Raw genomic sequence first — 18318 nt, 5'->3', positions numbered from 1 at the left:
AGGAGATGAGCTTTGAACCTCTGTAACTCAGCACTTTCGGGCTGCCACCACCTGACTTGGGGGGTGTTGTATCCACACCGATGAGATATTAATGACCTATCCTAAGGTTAGACCATCAATAAATGTCCTGGAAACCTAATTAAGCAGGGGATTTCCAGTAGTGGACAACAGCTTGAACTTATCTCATGGAATCAGCACAGGGACACCTATTGATCCTGAGGGCTCGTTGCGCTCGTCTACCTCTTGCAGGGCCATTGACAATGGATGGAGGGGTGGTGCACATGCTTCACCTCTGCTCCATTCAGATAGGGCTCTGCAGAGCACCATTCTTATTCTCTCAGAACCCCATGGATGAACAACAGAACAAGTATTATATATGCATTGGTGATATATTTATTTCTTTGTGCAAACTCTTAAGAAGACATAACTTGGCAATGCATTGACGTTTCTTTGACACCAAAGAGCTAACTGCGGTTCTATTGTGCAATACAGAAACCAGAAACTCTGCAACTTTGTGATTTTCCCACAAGAGAAGTTCTTAGAATTGTTTGCTCACAGTATACAACCTCATGTTTCTTATAGTCTAAGCATAAAGCCATCGATTGCAGTGTATACATATGGTTTCTGCAGCTGCAGGTCTAAAAGCCAGTCTGGTTCCAAAAAACAACAAAACATGGGGATAATATTCACTATACTAAACCAAACATTCAATAATAGTCATGGTTCACTGAGGTTATTTGTAATCCTTTTATTAAACATATATTCCATTCACAATGTTTAAAATGTTGCCCCCAAAAAACAGGAAGTAAGGCAGATATCGTATTTTTCAGATTATAAAATGCAGGAAAATGAGGGGTGCATCTTAAAATCTGAATGTATCTTACCGGGGGGAGAGGTGGGGGGGGGGTTGGGTGGAGATGTTGCGCCCCTGAGGCTCAGTTGAGAGGGGTCAGAAGAGGCAGGGGCACTGTGCTCTGTGCCAGGGCTGTGGGCAGCAAGACTCTATGCAGCGTGCGACGGGGCTGTGTGCTTCAGGCGGCGAGGCTCTGTTTGGCGAGCGGCGAGCCATGGACCATTCTGAAGATGTCAGTGATGAGTACTTCAAATAATGGCGCCCAGAGTTGGCGCATGCACAGATGGAGCTCTCAGCTCAAGCTCTCATCAGCGCCGACTCTGACCTTCATTTCTTTGAAGCCTCAGCACAGAGCAGCGCCCGGTGCCCCAGGACAGAGAAGTGTCTGGTGCCCCAGGACAGAGCAGAGCTCGAAGCCTCAGGACAGAGCAGTGCTGCAGCCCACAGTGAGTATCTGGGCCTCTCAGCACTACCTGCAGCATCGCTGTACTCCAGCACTGCCCCTGCCTCCTGTGACCACTGCTGCCACCCCCCTTCCAGTAAGACACCACCGGATTATAAAACGGACCCCATATTTTTTTTCAGCATTTTTTTTCTCTAAATTTGAGGTGCGTCTTATAATCTGGCACGTCTTATAAAACGAAAAATATGGTAATTAATCCATGTGGCATCTGGTACAGAGAACTCTAGATATGACCATTCGTAAAAATAATGCTAATTAGCCTGCATTTACAGGAGATTCTTTTCTGTTAAAGCCCCCATAGACATTAGACTAAAGCCAGCCAAACTTACCAAACTTGGTGCCATGAGTATGGGGATCTCTAAACTCTTCCCCAACAGATTATGTCAGGGATGAAGGATTTGTACATTGAAATTCTTAGGCCTCTTTCACACGTTTGTGCCTCCGGTACGTGTCTCGTCAGTTTTCTCACGTACCGGAGACACGGATACACGTAGACCCATTAAAATCAATGGGTTTGCGTTCACGTGCGTATTCCGCCATGGACCGTGTTTACGTGTGGAGCATACGTGTGCCCATGTGCTCCCCACGTAGATATGTCCACATTTCCTATGGCATCATGGGTGTCACACGGAACGCAAACGGGTCACACGTAACACAAACGGACCACACGGATGTGTTCCATGTGACACGCGCCGGAGAAAACACATGTATCTGCGAGAAAAAAAAAACACCTTTACTCACCTTCTCCTGCCCTCCTGTCTCTGCCGCTGCTGTCACTTGCTTCCGACCGCCGCTCATTATGCTAATTGAATATTCACTTCACTGCGGCCGGAAGCAGCAGCAGTGGGGAGTCTGCAGGACCGGAGACCGAAGATCAGCACCACGGACAGCGAATCCAGGGACAGGTGAGGAGAAAGTTCCCGTTCTCCGTGTGTTATCACGGATAACACACGGAGAACACACGTGTGCCATACACATGGCACACCAAGGGCAAAACGCACCTCTGACACTTCTGTGAAAAACGTGCGTGATTTTCACGGACGTGTAAAAGAGGCCTCACTGCCAGTCCTTTTGTTTGATGCTGAGATAAGCCACCATTAGAGGATGCTGACAGTACAAAGGAAAGCTATGTGTGGGGGCGTTTGGGAAAGATAGCTATCCTTTGAATGACCACTATTAAACCTTTAATGACCAGGCCCAAAAGAGTTTTAATTTCCAGGATTGTTTTTTTATTTTTTGCCATTTTACATTTCGGCAGCCATAAGTTTTTTGGTTTTTTTTACTGATATGGCTGTATAAAGCCATTTTTGCCGTTCTGTATGAGGTACCTGTGCGTACGGAATTTGTGTAGAAGTTTCGATTTTGTGATATACATTTTGGGTCTCACACTGTTTGCTACTTCTGTGTTTTTAGCACTTTTAGTCAAATGTTTCTATGGTTACTGAAGTATAATCATCAGCATTTCATAAGTTTGTAAACTTTTTTTGACAAATACATCAAGTTTCTGCAGACTCATGACTTCTGGATATGTGATGGACCCTCATTTACTAGCACTTGACCCAACTACAAAGCCCAATAAAATACCATACACAACGCTTTATTTTTGGTGTCAAAATGTAGCGCCCCTGAGACCCTCAGGGCATTACAGGGAACTGCATCCTCTTGGGGATGCAAGACCTACCCCCTGGGACCTGGAGTACCAGTGCCGATTCCACCAACACACATCTAAAATCCTAGTTCTCCTCTCCACACTGGGCATAAAGGGTTAACCATGTAAGGGGATGGTCACCATGGGAACGAGTCCCTGGGTATAGCCAGCCTGGTGGGAGGGGTCAGCAGTCAATTAGAGAAAGTCTAGAGTCGGGAGCACACAGAGGAAGTGTGTAGATGTGCCTGAGCTGGGTCTGTGTAACGGTGAACCCAGGAGCACAGGAGAGAGGTCGCCAGGACAGGTACCGAGATATCGCTGGGACCAGAGCACGAACGGGGCACAGGGCCCTAGGTCAAATGTCAAGTTTCAAACGGTTTGATAAATACCTGGATGGTGAGGACACCTTCACAGACTTCATCGAACCAAATAATCCGGGGGCATCAGCAGTAAACTAGGATCGGGGTTCAGACACTTACCTCCCCGCAGGGTCCGCACTGCCTGCTGTACGGAGAAGGAGACTGTACCCCAAAAGGGACAGCCAGGGTTCCCAAACACTCCATGCTACGGGGACTCAAATCTACAGAGAGTACTGGGGACAGAGCAACCTGGGTCAATACATTGGCACTGGTCCTCCAAGGGACCTGAACCAGCAATCCATGGGTCCACAGTGGGTAGAGACTGTTCAAGACAACCTGGTGTGGTCTTCATTATTGCCCCACTACATCTCCCAGGCACAGCCTTACCTACAGAGGGCCTACCATCTTAGCTGTCACTACCACCATCCATGGGAGTACCCATATTGAGCAGCGGCGGTTCTCCATCCTTAACCGCAACCTGCAGGTGGCGTCATGTGCCGCCCCTGCAGCAGTCGAACCGCCTGGATCCAGGGGTTGCTGCTGTGACTCGAGGGTCTCCGTACCCGGGGGATCGCAGCCACTTCAAATGAAAAGGGGGTATTTACAGGGGATAAGAGTTCATGATACCACCCATGGTTCACGGTAAAGGAAGTACCACCACTGCCGATGGGAGTACCCAGGGGAGATGGAATGGGGCAGCGACATGACGTTCCCTACACGGGTAGGGGGAGGCCCCGGGACTTTGGATGGTGGAAGTCGTGTAGGAGCATGCTGCAGATTGGAAGCAGGGGAGGACAGTGTACTCACTCAGGCAGTGTTGGTAGTGATGCGACCGCAAAGCAGACTTTGACACAAAGGTAAACCAAGTCTCTGGGTGCCGCTGCCTCTCTGGGGGGAGCTCGTCCCGGAGTCCGCTCCCTTTGGTGTTGCGGGTGGTCGGTACCTTGCCTCCATGCACTAGTGTTAGATGTTCTGTGTGACCGCTCAGCCTGAAGCTTTCAGGGTCCCACTCCCCACGATTAGGTAGGGAAGCTGTGCTCTAGATGGCTGGCACTTGGGATTTCAGTGGGCTGCATGGGTTGGAAAGCCCTATTCCCCTCGTTGTGTTGATGCCTTCGATCTCTGAGCACTTGGGGACAGTTCATAGAGATACTATCCTCCGCAGGTTAATTATCAGGTTGCTTGAAACTACTCCCTGATCTAGGGTCCAATACCCCACTGTGCTCGGGACGGGTTCAGTTACTAGGTACTCCGGTGCCAACCGTTTTCCAAAACTAAGTCTGGCTCCTTTCTCTAATATCCTTCGACCGGGTCTCCGACTCCTCCGGCCCCAGACCACCGTCTGTGACCTACCCAACGTCTCCCAGGGAGCTCCAACTCCCCTAGCTCCTCACTCTCTGAGGGCTACCACTGCTCTGACTTTGCCCCTCCCACCAGTCTGCCTGACCCCTAGGCGGGTGGCCCTATTCCAGCTAGACCACCCACTGGTGTGCCTGACAGGGTGTGGTGTGAGGTGTGGTTAGGATTTGAATGCTGATGGAGCAACACCAAAAGTCAGGATCCCAGAACAATGGGGGGTTGAATCCTGCATCAAAAGATAAAGAGGGTGCAGTACCCTGTGACACCCTGACTAGTTCAGGGGCGTCACAGTCACATTACAAAAACTCTTATCTCCCCTGTAAATACACCCCATTAACAAAAGGGGCCCCGAGCACGGGACAGCGCAACGGCCACCAGAGTGACATCCCAGTCTGTTACCGCCTGGGACCGAGTACCCCCTTCTCTGGGAGCTACAAAAAGGCCAGAGCTTTATATTTAAAAATCACATGAGGTATAATAAGAGTCTATGTAAGTATATTCTGAGATTCACGGATACTGTGAGATCCCTGAGCTGCCTGTCGTACAGCAACTAGCAGATTGCAATCCAGGAGCGGCCGCGGCACGCTCTCATTTGCCACAGTAGCAAAGCTAGTTCACCAAAAAGGGTACACCTACAATGACCCTACCAAAGATTCTGGATAAAGTTACCATTATCACATCCTTCAAACTGGCTGCCAAAGCTCAGCCTATTCACCATCATTGTGTAACAGCTTCTGTGCCGCCCCCACGACAGCCGTCGGGCTGCTCGGATCGGGATCAGCAGTGGCTCGAGGGGTCTCCGGACCATGGCCGCTCAAAATGAAAAAGGGGGTAGAAAGGGTGGATTAGATAGTGTTCGTGACGCCACCCACGGGTCGTGGTAAAATGTGATACCACCACTGCTGCGTTTAGGAGAGAGGGAGAGCGCCCGGGAGCCATGGGGTGGCAGCTGGAGATGTTAACCCCTCCATGGGCAGGGGAAGGTGTCCCGGGGCTCGGTGATGGGCAGGCTGGGGACCCGTTGGAAGCAAAGGGGCACAACGTACTCACACAGTCCAGAGATGCTGACACGGACACCGGGTAAACCAAAGTCTTGAATGCCCTGTAGCTTTAGCTCGAACATGCTGTGTCCGTGCCCTTTTGGCATTGCTGGTTGGTCTGAAGCCTTGTCCCTTGGCACTGTGTTTACACTTGGTGGATCCCTTTCGCCTAAAACTACTCGGGTCCCGCTCAACTGTGTGGCTAGCAAGGTGAGCCTGCTCTCAGGGTTAACGCTTGGGATTTTCTGGACGATATTGGGAAGTCCTATCCCCCTTGTTGCGCTAGTACCCTGATTTTGGAGTGGGTGGAGAGCGGTTCATGAAGATTCTGTCCTCGTCGGGTGAATTACTAGGCTGCATAAAGCTACTTCCCAGCCTAGGGTCCGCATACTCCGTCGTGCCCTGGCCCCTGCCCGGTTGTAGCACAAGGCCGCCGAACTGCCCTCTGTGGCAGTACCGTGCCCCTTGCCACTACCCCCTGCGACCGGGGTTCCAGCTCCTTCCACGCCAGGGCAACGTCTGGCACCTGGGACGGGTACAGGAGCCCAGCTCCGCAGCGTGACCTTTTCCTGTAACTGCTCACTGACACTCTCTGACTACTACTTACACTTCTGGCCCTCCTTCTACCATCCCTCCATCTGGGCGGCCCTATTCCCCTCAGGTTGCTCAATGGGTGTTTGGTGGGTGTGGTGCAGAGTGTTCCTCAGGATTTGTGTATACCTGTTCTTAGCAACACCAAAGGGACAGGACCCGTAACCAAGGAGGAGCGGGTACCATGCAGAAGGGCAGATTGCACGGCACCCTTGTGACGACCTGATAGGCCAGGGCGTCACACTTCTATTAAATAAAAACTAATCCACCATAACTTGCCGGCCACCTTCACCTGACTCCAGAACCGCAATATCACAGCAGTGACAATAATATATCAATCTGATTTGATTTAAATCGCCTTTCATTTTGACTTTTTCATTTACATGTTTATTTATATTTATTTACTTATTTTTTTAAACAAAACCAGGCTAAAATCTATAAAAAGACACTAAACCCAAAACTCAGAAAGAGTCATCCCATAGCACTCAGGAAAGGAAAACTCCCTTTGGAGGAAACCTCTAGGGACCCATGACGGGAGGATTGCCCTCCCTTGGGCTTAGACGGTTAATGGAAAAAATGCAAATCAACATGTTTTTTGTTTTTTTTTTTATTATGGGATAACAAGTACAAAGGAAGGTTATAGATAAAAGATAAATGATAAAGAAAGCCTAAACAGGGTAAGCAGTCAAGTAAGATATGAAATATACAATTGCAGAGGAAAACAAAGAAAAGGGGGTGGGTAAGTGGGAAATGCTTCTGCCATCTCTTCTGGTAGGAGAAAGAAGAGACAATAAAAAAGGAAGTTATATTTTTCTAAGCTCTGCCCTTCTAACAGTAATAAGAAACTAAGTAAACAAATTGACTATATTAGGCTGGGTGTTTCCCCCTTTTTTTTTTTTTTTTTTTTAGAAAAAAAATCAATATAAAGAAAGGCAATAAAAAACTCCTACAGTCATGTGTCCCCTTATCCTAGTACTCGAGAAAGTTCAGTATCTACAGTGTTGATCCCCATTTTTCAAGACTTCTGCACTTTACCCTAGCAGCTGGATATCAGCTTCTCTACTAAATCCTAACAAATGGCAACCCAATATTGTTTAATCAGTGCTTGGAGTTTATCACAATTTCTGTAGTTTTGTTTGTCCTTCTGCTTTTTGGGGATCAACCATCAGTTCTCAGTGGGATTGAGATCTTGAGAGATTCCCAATCATGGACCCAAAATGTTAATATTTTGTTCACTAATCACTTTTCCTTTGTGACATGGTCTCCATCATGCTGGAAAAAGCATTGTTCATCACTAAACTGCATGTAGATCATTGGGAGATGTTGATTTTGGAGGATGTTTAGATAAAAATAATTATTCATGATAGTGATCTTAGACAAAATTGTGAGAAAACCGGTCTATAGATGAAAAACAACCCCACACATGAATGGTCTCAGGATGTTTTACTGTTGGTATGACACAACAGTTACTGTATAATAGCATTCAGAGACTGAATTGGGTCAGAGAAGATAACTTTACCCCAGTCCTCTGCAGTCCAATCCCTCTACTTCCTGCAGAATATCAGTTTTTCCGAGGTGGCATTTTTACTTCTCTTCTTGACACCAGGCCAGTTAGGCTGCCATTTCGGAGCTAGCTCTGCACTGGTGTTAAACTGATTCTGCAGCTAAATCCTGTTTAGGAGATGGTCCCGGCAATTGCTTATTTTCCTGTGAACCTTGAAGCCTTCATGGCTAGGTAAGTTTATGGGAAGGAATGACGTTTCAATTTTTTGCAATTCATCTGATCATTCTTCCTAAAAAGCTACAGTTAATGCAAATTACCAAACAAAGAGACCTGCGGCACATTTTTACATTAAATTGTAGGGCCAACCACAATGATATATAAAGGTGTTGAACCCATACCTACTCCAATATATATAAAACAAAGGAGAACAATGGAGTTTTAAAGGTGCAAAAGTTAAAAATACAATTTTATGAACATTTTTTTTAAAAGATTACATGATAAAGTGCAATTTTAACCTGACACGACAAATTGTTAATATACAAAGTAAGTTTACAAAAGTATAGAAGTACAGTGGGTGGGCATAGAGTAATGACTGGAAATACACCCTATCCTGGTGCAACCTGTATCAAAAGATCTCCAGGTTTGAGAGCACAATGGCATTAAATACTGGGAAAGGGGTTTGGAGGCAACAGGATTATTACCTAAGGTGCCAGTGCATACAGCTTGCCGGTGGAAGGAGAGCTCCGTGTGGAGGACCCAATGTACGTTTTACAAGGAATTATAGTCGTTTATTCATGGGTAGGTATGTTAAAGTGTGACGGCAGGACCTTTTTGTATCCATAGTGACGATCACATGATCGTCACTACACCCAATGCTATTGGACTTATGCGGCGTATGCGCGGACGCGTCATCCCATCGTAAACGCCCCACGGTGTCAGAGTCCACGTGTGTTCCCGGAAGTCGAAAAGGTAACCATGGACACCGAGACACGCACAATGGAAACATATAGACACCGCAGGGGGAGCAAATAGGAAGGTGACACGGCCTGACATGACACCTTAGGTATTAATCCTGTTGCCTCCAAACCCCTTTCCCAGTATTTAATGCCATTGTGCTCTCACACCTGAGGTTCTTTTGATACGGGTTGCACCAGGATAGGGTTTTTCTCCAGTCATTACTCTATGGCCACCCATTGTGCTTCTTCTACTTACTTTGTATATTAACATTTTGTGGTGTCATGTTAAAATTGCACTTTATCATGTAATCTTTTTTTAAAAAAAATGTTCAGAATAAAATGTAATCTTTTTAAAAAAAAATGTTCAGAATAAAATTGTATTTTTAACTTTTTCACCTTTAAAACTCCATTGCTCTCCTTTGTTAGTTAATGCAATTTGTCACTATAGAAACCGAAGCAGCAAACTTTGTGAAAATGAAAATTTGTGTCAGTCTCAAAACTTTTGTTACTAAGCCCAAGTTACAGGGGAAAATAGCCACAGTCATTGCTTGCACAGCAGCTCTACTATGCTTGGTAGGCATCTTGCAATCATGTGTTCAGTAAGTCCAGAAGCATCAGGAACTTAGTATATTCTGGGCACTATATGTAAAAAACATAGAGCAACAATATGTGTAGTAGCAGATAGCAACCAATCAGGTTCAAGCATTCATTATTCTGAGGCACCACTTCTTCACTTCTTATTCCTGCAAAAGCTTGTATACAGGGCCCAATGTGGGCACCATGTGACAATAGTGGACTTACCTGAAAAAGACTGGCAGCCTCTAATATTTTCTGCACATTCTGCTTAGTGATCACTACTTTACTAGTGTAAGTATAATCCAAGATAGTCTGCATGGTTTCTGCTTCCACTCCCTGGATTACAATCTTCTCTTCATACTTTTCTTTCAGGTCATTACAGAACATGGCTCTAAGGAAGAAAGACACATCTGAGTCAGATAAGGCAGCACCAAAGCATATTGTGAATAACAAAAATCTCAAAATGACTCAAAAACTACTTTTTAAAATTAATCTGCCCAAGTGATTAGCAAATAGTTGCAATTCCCGCTTCTTACAAGTCTACACCTGGTGTTTCCCAAAACACATTTCTCTGCAGAAGCAGATGCATGGAAAATCTACCATAGTATTACATGGTATTCACTTACATCAGTGAGCAACAATGTAATGTATGGTCATATAGTAGGAGGCATTATTGTTTAGCATGGCACCTAACTCAATGGTGCACATACGCACTAATTGTTTATGAGTTTAGCTATCTACCTAATAACCCAACCAATAGAGGTGTCTATGTAGCACCCATGGGGCAGGGGTAAATTTACTCGTAGCCGGGCCGGTGATGTCGGGTCAGGGGGATGTCCTGGGTGGCCCTGCCCGGCTTCGTGGCCCCAAGTTGTACACCAAAAGGGTGGAGGATGGCATGGTGGGATGATGGTGGGGAGATGATGAGGATGTTGGAAGTTGTCTTGTGATCCCATCTGCGGTATGCGGCCATGGATTAGCCGCCGCTGCAGTCGCAGTCCTCTGGGGCGGATGGTGTCACAGCTAGAGCAGTTCAGCTTCCTGCAGGTGAAACTAGGTGCCAGAGAGGATAATGGTGGTAGTAGTGGCCGTTGGCGCCATAGCGCGGGGCGACAGCGCCGGCAATGAAGGACGGACACGGCAGTTGCGGTTCCAGGTCTTTACTCACTGTCCTTTGGTCTCCGCTGTGATGGGCTCCAGCCGATCCCGGTAAGTTAGAGGTAGCTACCGGTATTTGAAAGTGACCTTTCCCAATGAATGCCTCTCCAGTAGTGAGGAACCTGGGCTGAGCTTCCCGCTCCAAGCCGCAGGCTCCATGAAGAGAAAGAAGGAAGAAAGTGGTGTCGTGCTGCCAGAACTGAAGTCCCAACTTGAGTAAAGTTTGTGTAAGAGTTACTCCTACTTCCACCCCAAGTAGTGCCCGCCCCCCAGGTGGTTGTCCTAGTGACCGGGAAAGTCCCATGCTTCGTGATGGCCACCCCCTGTCTACCATTGTCCAGTCCCCAGTGAGAAGGCACCTAAGCTGTGTGTAAGATGAAATGTGTAAACACCAGAGGTTAACCCCCTCCTTACCCGAGATGAATACTGCACCTTAAGTGAGGTGCAGTACCCTGTGGCGACTGCAGCCTCAGGGGCGCCACATCTACACTGGATCTCTAAGCTCTATTTTAGACTGTTTATCAGTTTAGCCATCAACCTAGTAACCCAATCAACAGAGCTGGTCACATCGGATCTCTCTGCTCTAGTTTAGACCACTATGTCTTGGGTGGACATACCATTATCACAACCTATGCTGCCTCACACAGGCCCAAGAGATGAGGGGCCCACTACCACCTCCAAACAGGAGATATTGTGCAGTTTGATGAGCTAATGGGCTGCAAAAGGCCCATGTATTGTATTTGCACAGGGACCTAATATCGTCTGTGTCCGCCCCTGTACTATGGTCATCTTTGACATTAGAGACCTGGTAGAGTTGTAGAGAGGGGCAATTGCCAGGCTCACAGGGCCCCGCTCTAATTTCAACAGACTGAACCTGTGTGTGTGTTCCACCCCAGACAGAGGTTGTGACACTTATTTTGATCTTCGGGGTGCTTCCACCTCCCTGCAGCTGATCACCATCATAGATGTGGGAGGGCAAAACATTACACAGAGAGTCTCTTTATAAAACAACAATATCAATTTTATTCCTTCTTCAACCTTCTTGACAGACATGGCCAATGTAATCCTGTTCTGCTGCCGCTGTTCTCAGGTGTACTTCTTCTGTTTAGCCTTCGCCCTGGATATTAGCCTTCCAGCAGCTGAGTATAAACCTCTACTCTCCCTGTTTCTTGTCTCCACAGCTTGCCGTGTCCAATAGCTGCCTTGGATGGCTACACTATGCCCATCCTGAGGTGAGCCGTAGGCTCCGGTCACATTGGAGGATATGTGGCGCCCCTGAGGCTTCCGTCGCCACAGGAACATTGCACCTCATCCAGCGGTGTGATGTCCCATCCTGGGTAAGGAAAGGGGTGAACGCCGGTCCATAGGCTAATTTGCACTACACCATTGTTAGGTACACACAGGGACCAGGGACAGTGGCAGCAACCCTCCCATGCTGCATGCTGGGAGGGGCCGTAAGACCCATCCCTGCTCCCATAGGGTGGTAGCTTAGCAACTGGGGGGTGGGAGGAGCCACCCGAGAGCAGAGGAGAAAGAAAGGTCAGAGTTTAGTCAGATGAAGTTGGAGAGAAGAGAGAGAAGGAAGAAGTGTGAGGAGGTCTGCAGGAGGCAGAGGAGAAGGAGAGACAGTAGGAAAGAGTTCTAGTCAGTCAGGAGCAAGAAGAAGAAAGCAATGCTTCCTGGTGAAGATCCTGGGACCCAGTAGGTCCAGGTGACACCAAGTAGAACAGAAGGGATTCCAGGGCCACAGACAGCTTCCAGGCTAGTGGCCTGTTCCACAGAAACAACACCTGGAGGGATCAGGCCGCATACAGGGGACGGTCCCTAGAAGCTGGAGGATGCGAAATCAGATCCAAAGGCAAAAACCGAGGCCCAGGGCAGCTGCACACGCCCAGGGCTACAGCCCACAGCAGAACCTCTGGAAAGGGGGTAGAACACCAACTAGGCTAGCCCCCGGCCCGGAGGCTGTAGTGGAGGCCAAGCCAGGTCCATCCATAAAAGGCGCGGCTTAGAAGACGACCGAGAAAGAGACGCAATAGAGGGGTGTACCGGCTTTTGCCCTCAGTTCTACCCAGGATCGGCGGAGGTCCCTGACAGCGGGTCTCAGCAGTCCAGAAGCACCAGTGTGCACCTACCAGGAACTGTGAGTAAACACCTTGAAATTGCACCCTCTGGAGTTGCCTCAGTTATTCCGCCGGCACTACATCGACACTTACAAGCACCAACAGTTGCCCCGGGGCACCGCTCCACCTGTGGGGAGCAGGACCATCCAAGCTGCCATTACATCAGCCCCGGAGGCCCCATACAGCAGCGGCGGCTTAATAGCCGCAAACCACAGGTGGCATCACGAATATAAACTTTATTAATAACCACCCCCAAAGCATCAGCCATATTAATTGACTCCCGCCAGGGTCATGGAGTCGGGCCCCGCCACTACTGACGACCCCCAGGACTAGTCCGGCCCGGCACCGGGTGTCCCATAGCCCTGGGGTGGGCGAGTCAACTTTGGCGTCACGAACAGGATTTCGTGCCCGACCCCCACCGGGTACTGTGCGCCTGAAAAGACTGTGTGTTTTACTGTAAGAACTGCATTGAAGCTACTGAGCGCGGGAAGAAGGGGGGCGTGCCTGGAGAAGGGCGCGAAAGTAAGCCCCGCCCCCTTGTTCTGCAAGAGAGAGCGCGAAGTGGAACCCGCTATGCAGAACGGAGGAGAGAGAAATGGTGCCTAGAAAATCAAAATAAACTCTAGTTTGAACACAAATTAATTGTTTCTTATGACTCAGAAGTGTGCCGGGATTTTTTTCTACTATACATTGTTATTTTCCTGAGCACTTACAGTGAGCCAGACCCTCTTGGACTTACCTGATCATACTTTTTGGTCTAGAGCTCCTGTTGTACCTACCTATTGAATATGGCTTCTAATATTTTTTCATATAACGAAGAACAATCTTCCCTTATTCATTCTCGAGTGACCTCTACAGGCCAATTCTTATTTACTCCAAGTGAGGAATCAAGAACCAAGGAGTATGAACGTGAACTGAAGCGCCAAGTAGCCCTTGAGCTTCATCTCATTACTCTTGCTGAGTATTACAAAGTTAAGAGGATACCCCGTGGCTTACGCGTCTCTTTGCGTCCAACCTTGTTCTCGGACAATCCGGAGTTCTGTATTACCTTTGAACAGATTCTCAATAAATGCTCATATGATCTCATGACACTTACTATTGATTATCTCCATAAGGAACTGAATATCATCTCCCAACAGATCTCAACCATTGAAGGACAATTAACCAACACTTTTTCATCCTCTGATCTTGTTACTATGAAGTCCAAAATGGAATCTACCATATCAGAATACAAGAAATCTCTTCAGGAACGTAAACGTAGCAAATTTATGAGAGACAAGGGTGATTATAAACGCGGACAAGTCTATCGGTGGCGGTGCGGTGAATCTCCCGCACTTAGACGTCAACCTTTCAGACCCGATTATTCATCATCTGCTAGCTCCGGCAGTGAGAGGGATTTTCCACAGACGTCTTTTTTAGGCCCACGACGCGGTCTGCCACCAAAACGACGAGGAGGGGACAGAGGAGACTTTCAATCGGGAGATCGGATGACCACCAGATCTCAGGTAAGGCGGACCTCATTTTTAATATCTCCTCTTACACCTTGTCCCCCCTCGAATCACAAGTCCTTCAAAAGGGCTTGACTTTCTGCCCGACTCCTCATTTTGATACATTTAAACTCGATCAAGAGTTAAATAAATTTTTTAGATCTGTTCGGTTAAAAGTTCACTTTAATCAGATACTGCCTGATCCGAGTTCCACCTTGTCTGGTTCACTATTTTCATTCACATCATTAAATTTGGCTATGCCCAGTAGTTTCATGCCTCCACGCAACTATCACCCAGCAGAAACCTTTGTATCTCTCGTTAAGACTGACATTAATAATTTCATTGATACTGTCAAACGGGGTGAGTTACGGGTCAAGAATAATTTAACTCCATGTGAGACCCAAGCATTACAGTCCCTTAAGAATAATTCTTCGATAATTATCAAGCCAGCGGACAAGGGCGGCTCACTGGTGGTTATGGACAAGAGTTATTACACATCTGAGATTTTGTCACAGTTATCAGACAGTTCCACTTATTTACCTATATCGGGTGACCCTTCCCATGATATCAAACGTACCATCTTAGAGTTGATTCAACGTTTTTCCATCTCGGGTGTCATTGATTCTAAATTAGCTACTTATCTTAATAAGGTGAATCCGGTCATTCCGGTCATGTACACACTACCTAAGATACATAAGAATCTATGGCATCCACCTGGACGCCCGATTATTGCTGCCACTGATTCTTTATTGTCACCATTGGCAATAACCTTAGATCGTATTTTATCTCCTCTTGTCACCACGACCCCCTCGTATTTACGGGATACGGATGATTTTCTTCACCAACTTAAATCTCACAGTCCATTTCCACCTGACTCGTTTCTCGTCACGCTGGATGTAAATTCACTATACACCAGTATTGATCACGATTTAGGCTCACGAGCGGTCAATTGGTTTTTGGATACTTACAGTGATTTTTCGTCCCCACAGAAAGAATTTTGCTTGGAATTATTACATGTTATTCTTCATAAGAATTTTTTTCTTTTCCAAGATCAATTCTATTTCCAAATTAAGGGTACCGCTATGGGTTCTAATGCTGCTCCCCCTTATGCCAATATCTTTATGACGCATTTCGAGTCATTATTTGCATATAATCATCCTCTTTTTCAATCCCATATAACCTTTTACAAACGTTATATTGATGATATTTTTATCGTTTTTTCGGGTTCTCATGCCCTTTTTGACGATTTTTTCAACTTTCTCAATACAAGGGTTCCTGGTTTAACATTTACACAACATACTGATTCTTCAGCTATTCATTTTTTGGATACGCTTATCTCCATGGATCATCTGGGTAATATTGTGTCTGATTTATATGTAAAACCCACAGACCGCAACAGTCTTTTGCATTATTTCAGCAGTCATCCCCGCCATCTGAAACAATCATTACCTTGTTCTCAATATAAACGGGTTTCACGCATAGTTACCAATCATGAGCTACGCTCTCGCAGACATCAAGAAATGTCTCATAAATTTCTCCAACGGGGTTATCCTCCATCAGTGGTTTGCTCTGCTCTTCAAAAAAGTTTTTCCACTGGTTCGGTTAAACGCACAGGACCTTTTACTACATTTGTTAATACATTTCATCCTTTTCATTCCGAATCCTATTGGATCCATACGCTGGGTACCCTGTCCCCTCACGGTCTCAATAGGGAGTATGAGTATCATTAAGTTTATCTTATTTTATTTGAGGTCCGTCTTATCTGTGCTGTTTTCTATACCGACACATCATTATTCTGATATTTCAGATTATTTCCGTGTGTCTTCATATACCCTTGTGATGTATTTCTCACCATTTTGTAAGCATATTAAACCCACTCTTGCTGTTTAATTAAATGCCGTATATCTAATGATATGATATTGCTTCTTTGACATGTAATTTTACTTCTTTCCCCTCTTTCCTATAGTTACGCTGACGCTCACCGCCATCTCCATGGAAGTTTTTGGGTCCTCCTTTCTCTGTTTCTCCTGTTTTCTCTCTTTTTTTTTTTTTTTTCTATTCCATCTTCAGGAAATTGCTTCAATTGTCCCGCCCTTCCCCTTTATAAACCCTCTCTGTCAGTTCACTCTACTCACTCCACCGCTGATCACCCTGGACACAGGTAACACTGCTTTGCTCTCCAGCTTATCCAATGGGCCTTTTTGCTTTGTATTGTCTTATTGTTAGTAAGGTGTTCTAAACTTCCTTTTTTCTACTCTTATTATTTCCCAGCTTTCCACATAGCGGTATTATACCCTTATACACTGGATTTCACTTAATGTCTTCTATCCCTTTTCAGGTAAAAAAACCCTTATTACTTTATTCTCTTGTACTCTTTTTGGCCCTTGGAATTTTGTTCCCTTATGTGATTCATATAATATGTTCTTTATATTTTTGGGCATATACACCTTATTGTATAGTTCTTATGATATGTCTTTTTCAATTAATGGACCCTCCTTTTTCTTGATGTCTGTCACAGGATAATCCATCAAGATTCCTATATTGAGAGAATTATCTGTTATATACCATATAGGTATTTTTTCTTTGTTGTATTTTCTATATATTATAATGAGTTGACATAGTATGGTACTAATACATGTATGTATATATTTTTTTCCTTTGTCTAGTTGAATTTTGATGAAGGCTAAAATTGCCGAAACGTCAATTTCAATCAAAATAAACTCTAGTTTGAACACAAATTAATTGTTTCTTATGACTCAGAAGTGTGCCGGGATTTTTTTCTACTATACATTGTTATTTTCCTGAGCACTTACAGTGAGCCAGACCCTCTTGGACTTACTAGAAAAGCTGGCCGGCTGGCAGAACAAGTCTAAATGCCAGACCAGCAAGCCAAGAAGATGTACTGGATAGTGAGCGGAGCGGTGCCGGCTGTGATGGGCTGGGTGCCAGTCTGGCGCCAAGCGCTGGTGCAGCCCCCGGCCCCGCCTCCAAAAGGGGAAAGGGTGCAGCCGAGTGGCGTGGTCTACCACCCGAGCAGTCTAGCAGTGAACGGTCCTCAGGCAAGCAGCATGGCGGAGAAGCTGCAGCCAGACGCCCTGGCGACCCAGAGGCTGGATCCTGGACTAGAGTTCCTGAGAGAGGAAGTCGAGCTCCTCACCCGGAGGTTGAGCGCCCTGCAGGCTGAAGTGGGACGGCAGGTGGAGGATGCAGAGCGGAGGGCGGGTGCCGAGCAGAACCAGGCGGCAGCAGAAGTCGTGGGCCACCGAGAACAGGCCGCGGTACTGGACCTGGGTAAGCCGCATGTTGCCCCTGCCTGCCCAAGCCCCTGGTGCTACGAGATGACACCGCTGAGCTCTCCTGCAGGCCTGCAGGAGACCCCCGCTGATAGCTCCGCGGCCAGAGAGAGCGCAGCAGACGCTGGGAGCGAAGACGCCCTGAGCACCGCGGGCCCAGGTAGCCTGGCGGCCCCTTGCCGAGCCCTCCTACCGACCTGCTAGATGCATGCTCACCCGGGGTGAACTGGGATGCCGCTCCAGTCCGCGACCTAGGACTGGTCCGTCCCCTGCGCCCTGCCGCGACCCCGCTTGCAACAGAGATTGCCTGCACCCGCCAGCTGGAGCAATTGCAGCGGGAACGGGAGCTCCGGGAGGAGAAGCGGAGGGCTGTGGAGGCGTCCAACCTGGCCTCAAAAGCAAAAATCCGGCAGGCCCGCAAAGGATCCCAGGGCCCAGTCAGAAGGGGCCAGGTCATCAATTTCAGACAGGAAGGCGGCTGGGGCTTTATCCGAGAGCCCGGCCTGGGCAAAGACATGTTTGTTGCCCGCCGCGATATTGAAGAACACCTGACCAGAGGCCACCCAGGGCGCGACGTCAAGCCTGGCGACCTGGTGGAATACACAAGGCTGATGGGGAGCCGTGGCTGGTATGCCCTGAGTGTCCATATCTTGCGGGAGGAGGCAGCCCCAGAAGAGCCAGAGTGGCGCCGCACCATGCCAGTGTGTATTACCGCTTCCGCCAGCAGCACCACACCAGCAAGCGGCCATGTTCAACCCCAGGACGCAGCACCCTCCAGCAGGCTAGCCACCAACACCCAGGAGACTCAAACTATAATCTCCTCAGCCTACCTGTTGCCTGGAGCAATGCCGGAGTGGGATCCCCATATCTACCCCCGCAAATAGAACAGTAAAGAAGAAGCTGAACTG

At 47.4% G+C, this 18318-nt stretch overlaps 1 protein-coding gene across 1 annotated transcript in view; it reads right to left on the bottom strand.

Annotated features, from left to right (window-relative positions):
- KLHL6 (kelch like family member 6) overlaps positions 1-18318 on the bottom strand; it is a 140689-nt gene that overhangs the window by 102057 nt on the left and 20314 nt on the right. Inside the window, exon 2 of the mRNA XM_075340909.1 lies at positions 9575-9740. Coding sequence (XP_075197024.1) covers positions 9575-9740 — 166 coding nt within the window. The remainder of the gene's footprint in view (positions 1-9574; positions 9741-18318) is intronic.

This window comes from Anomaloglossus baeobatrachus, chromosome 3 (assembly GCF_048569485.1).
Source record: "Anomaloglossus baeobatrachus isolate aAnoBae1 chromosome 3, aAnoBae1.hap1, whole genome shotgun sequence".
Lineage (NCBI taxonomy): Eukaryota > Metazoa > Chordata > Amphibia > Anura > Aromobatidae > Anomaloglossus > Anomaloglossus baeobatrachus.
This window is presented reverse-complemented; position numbering and strand designations above follow the sequence as displayed.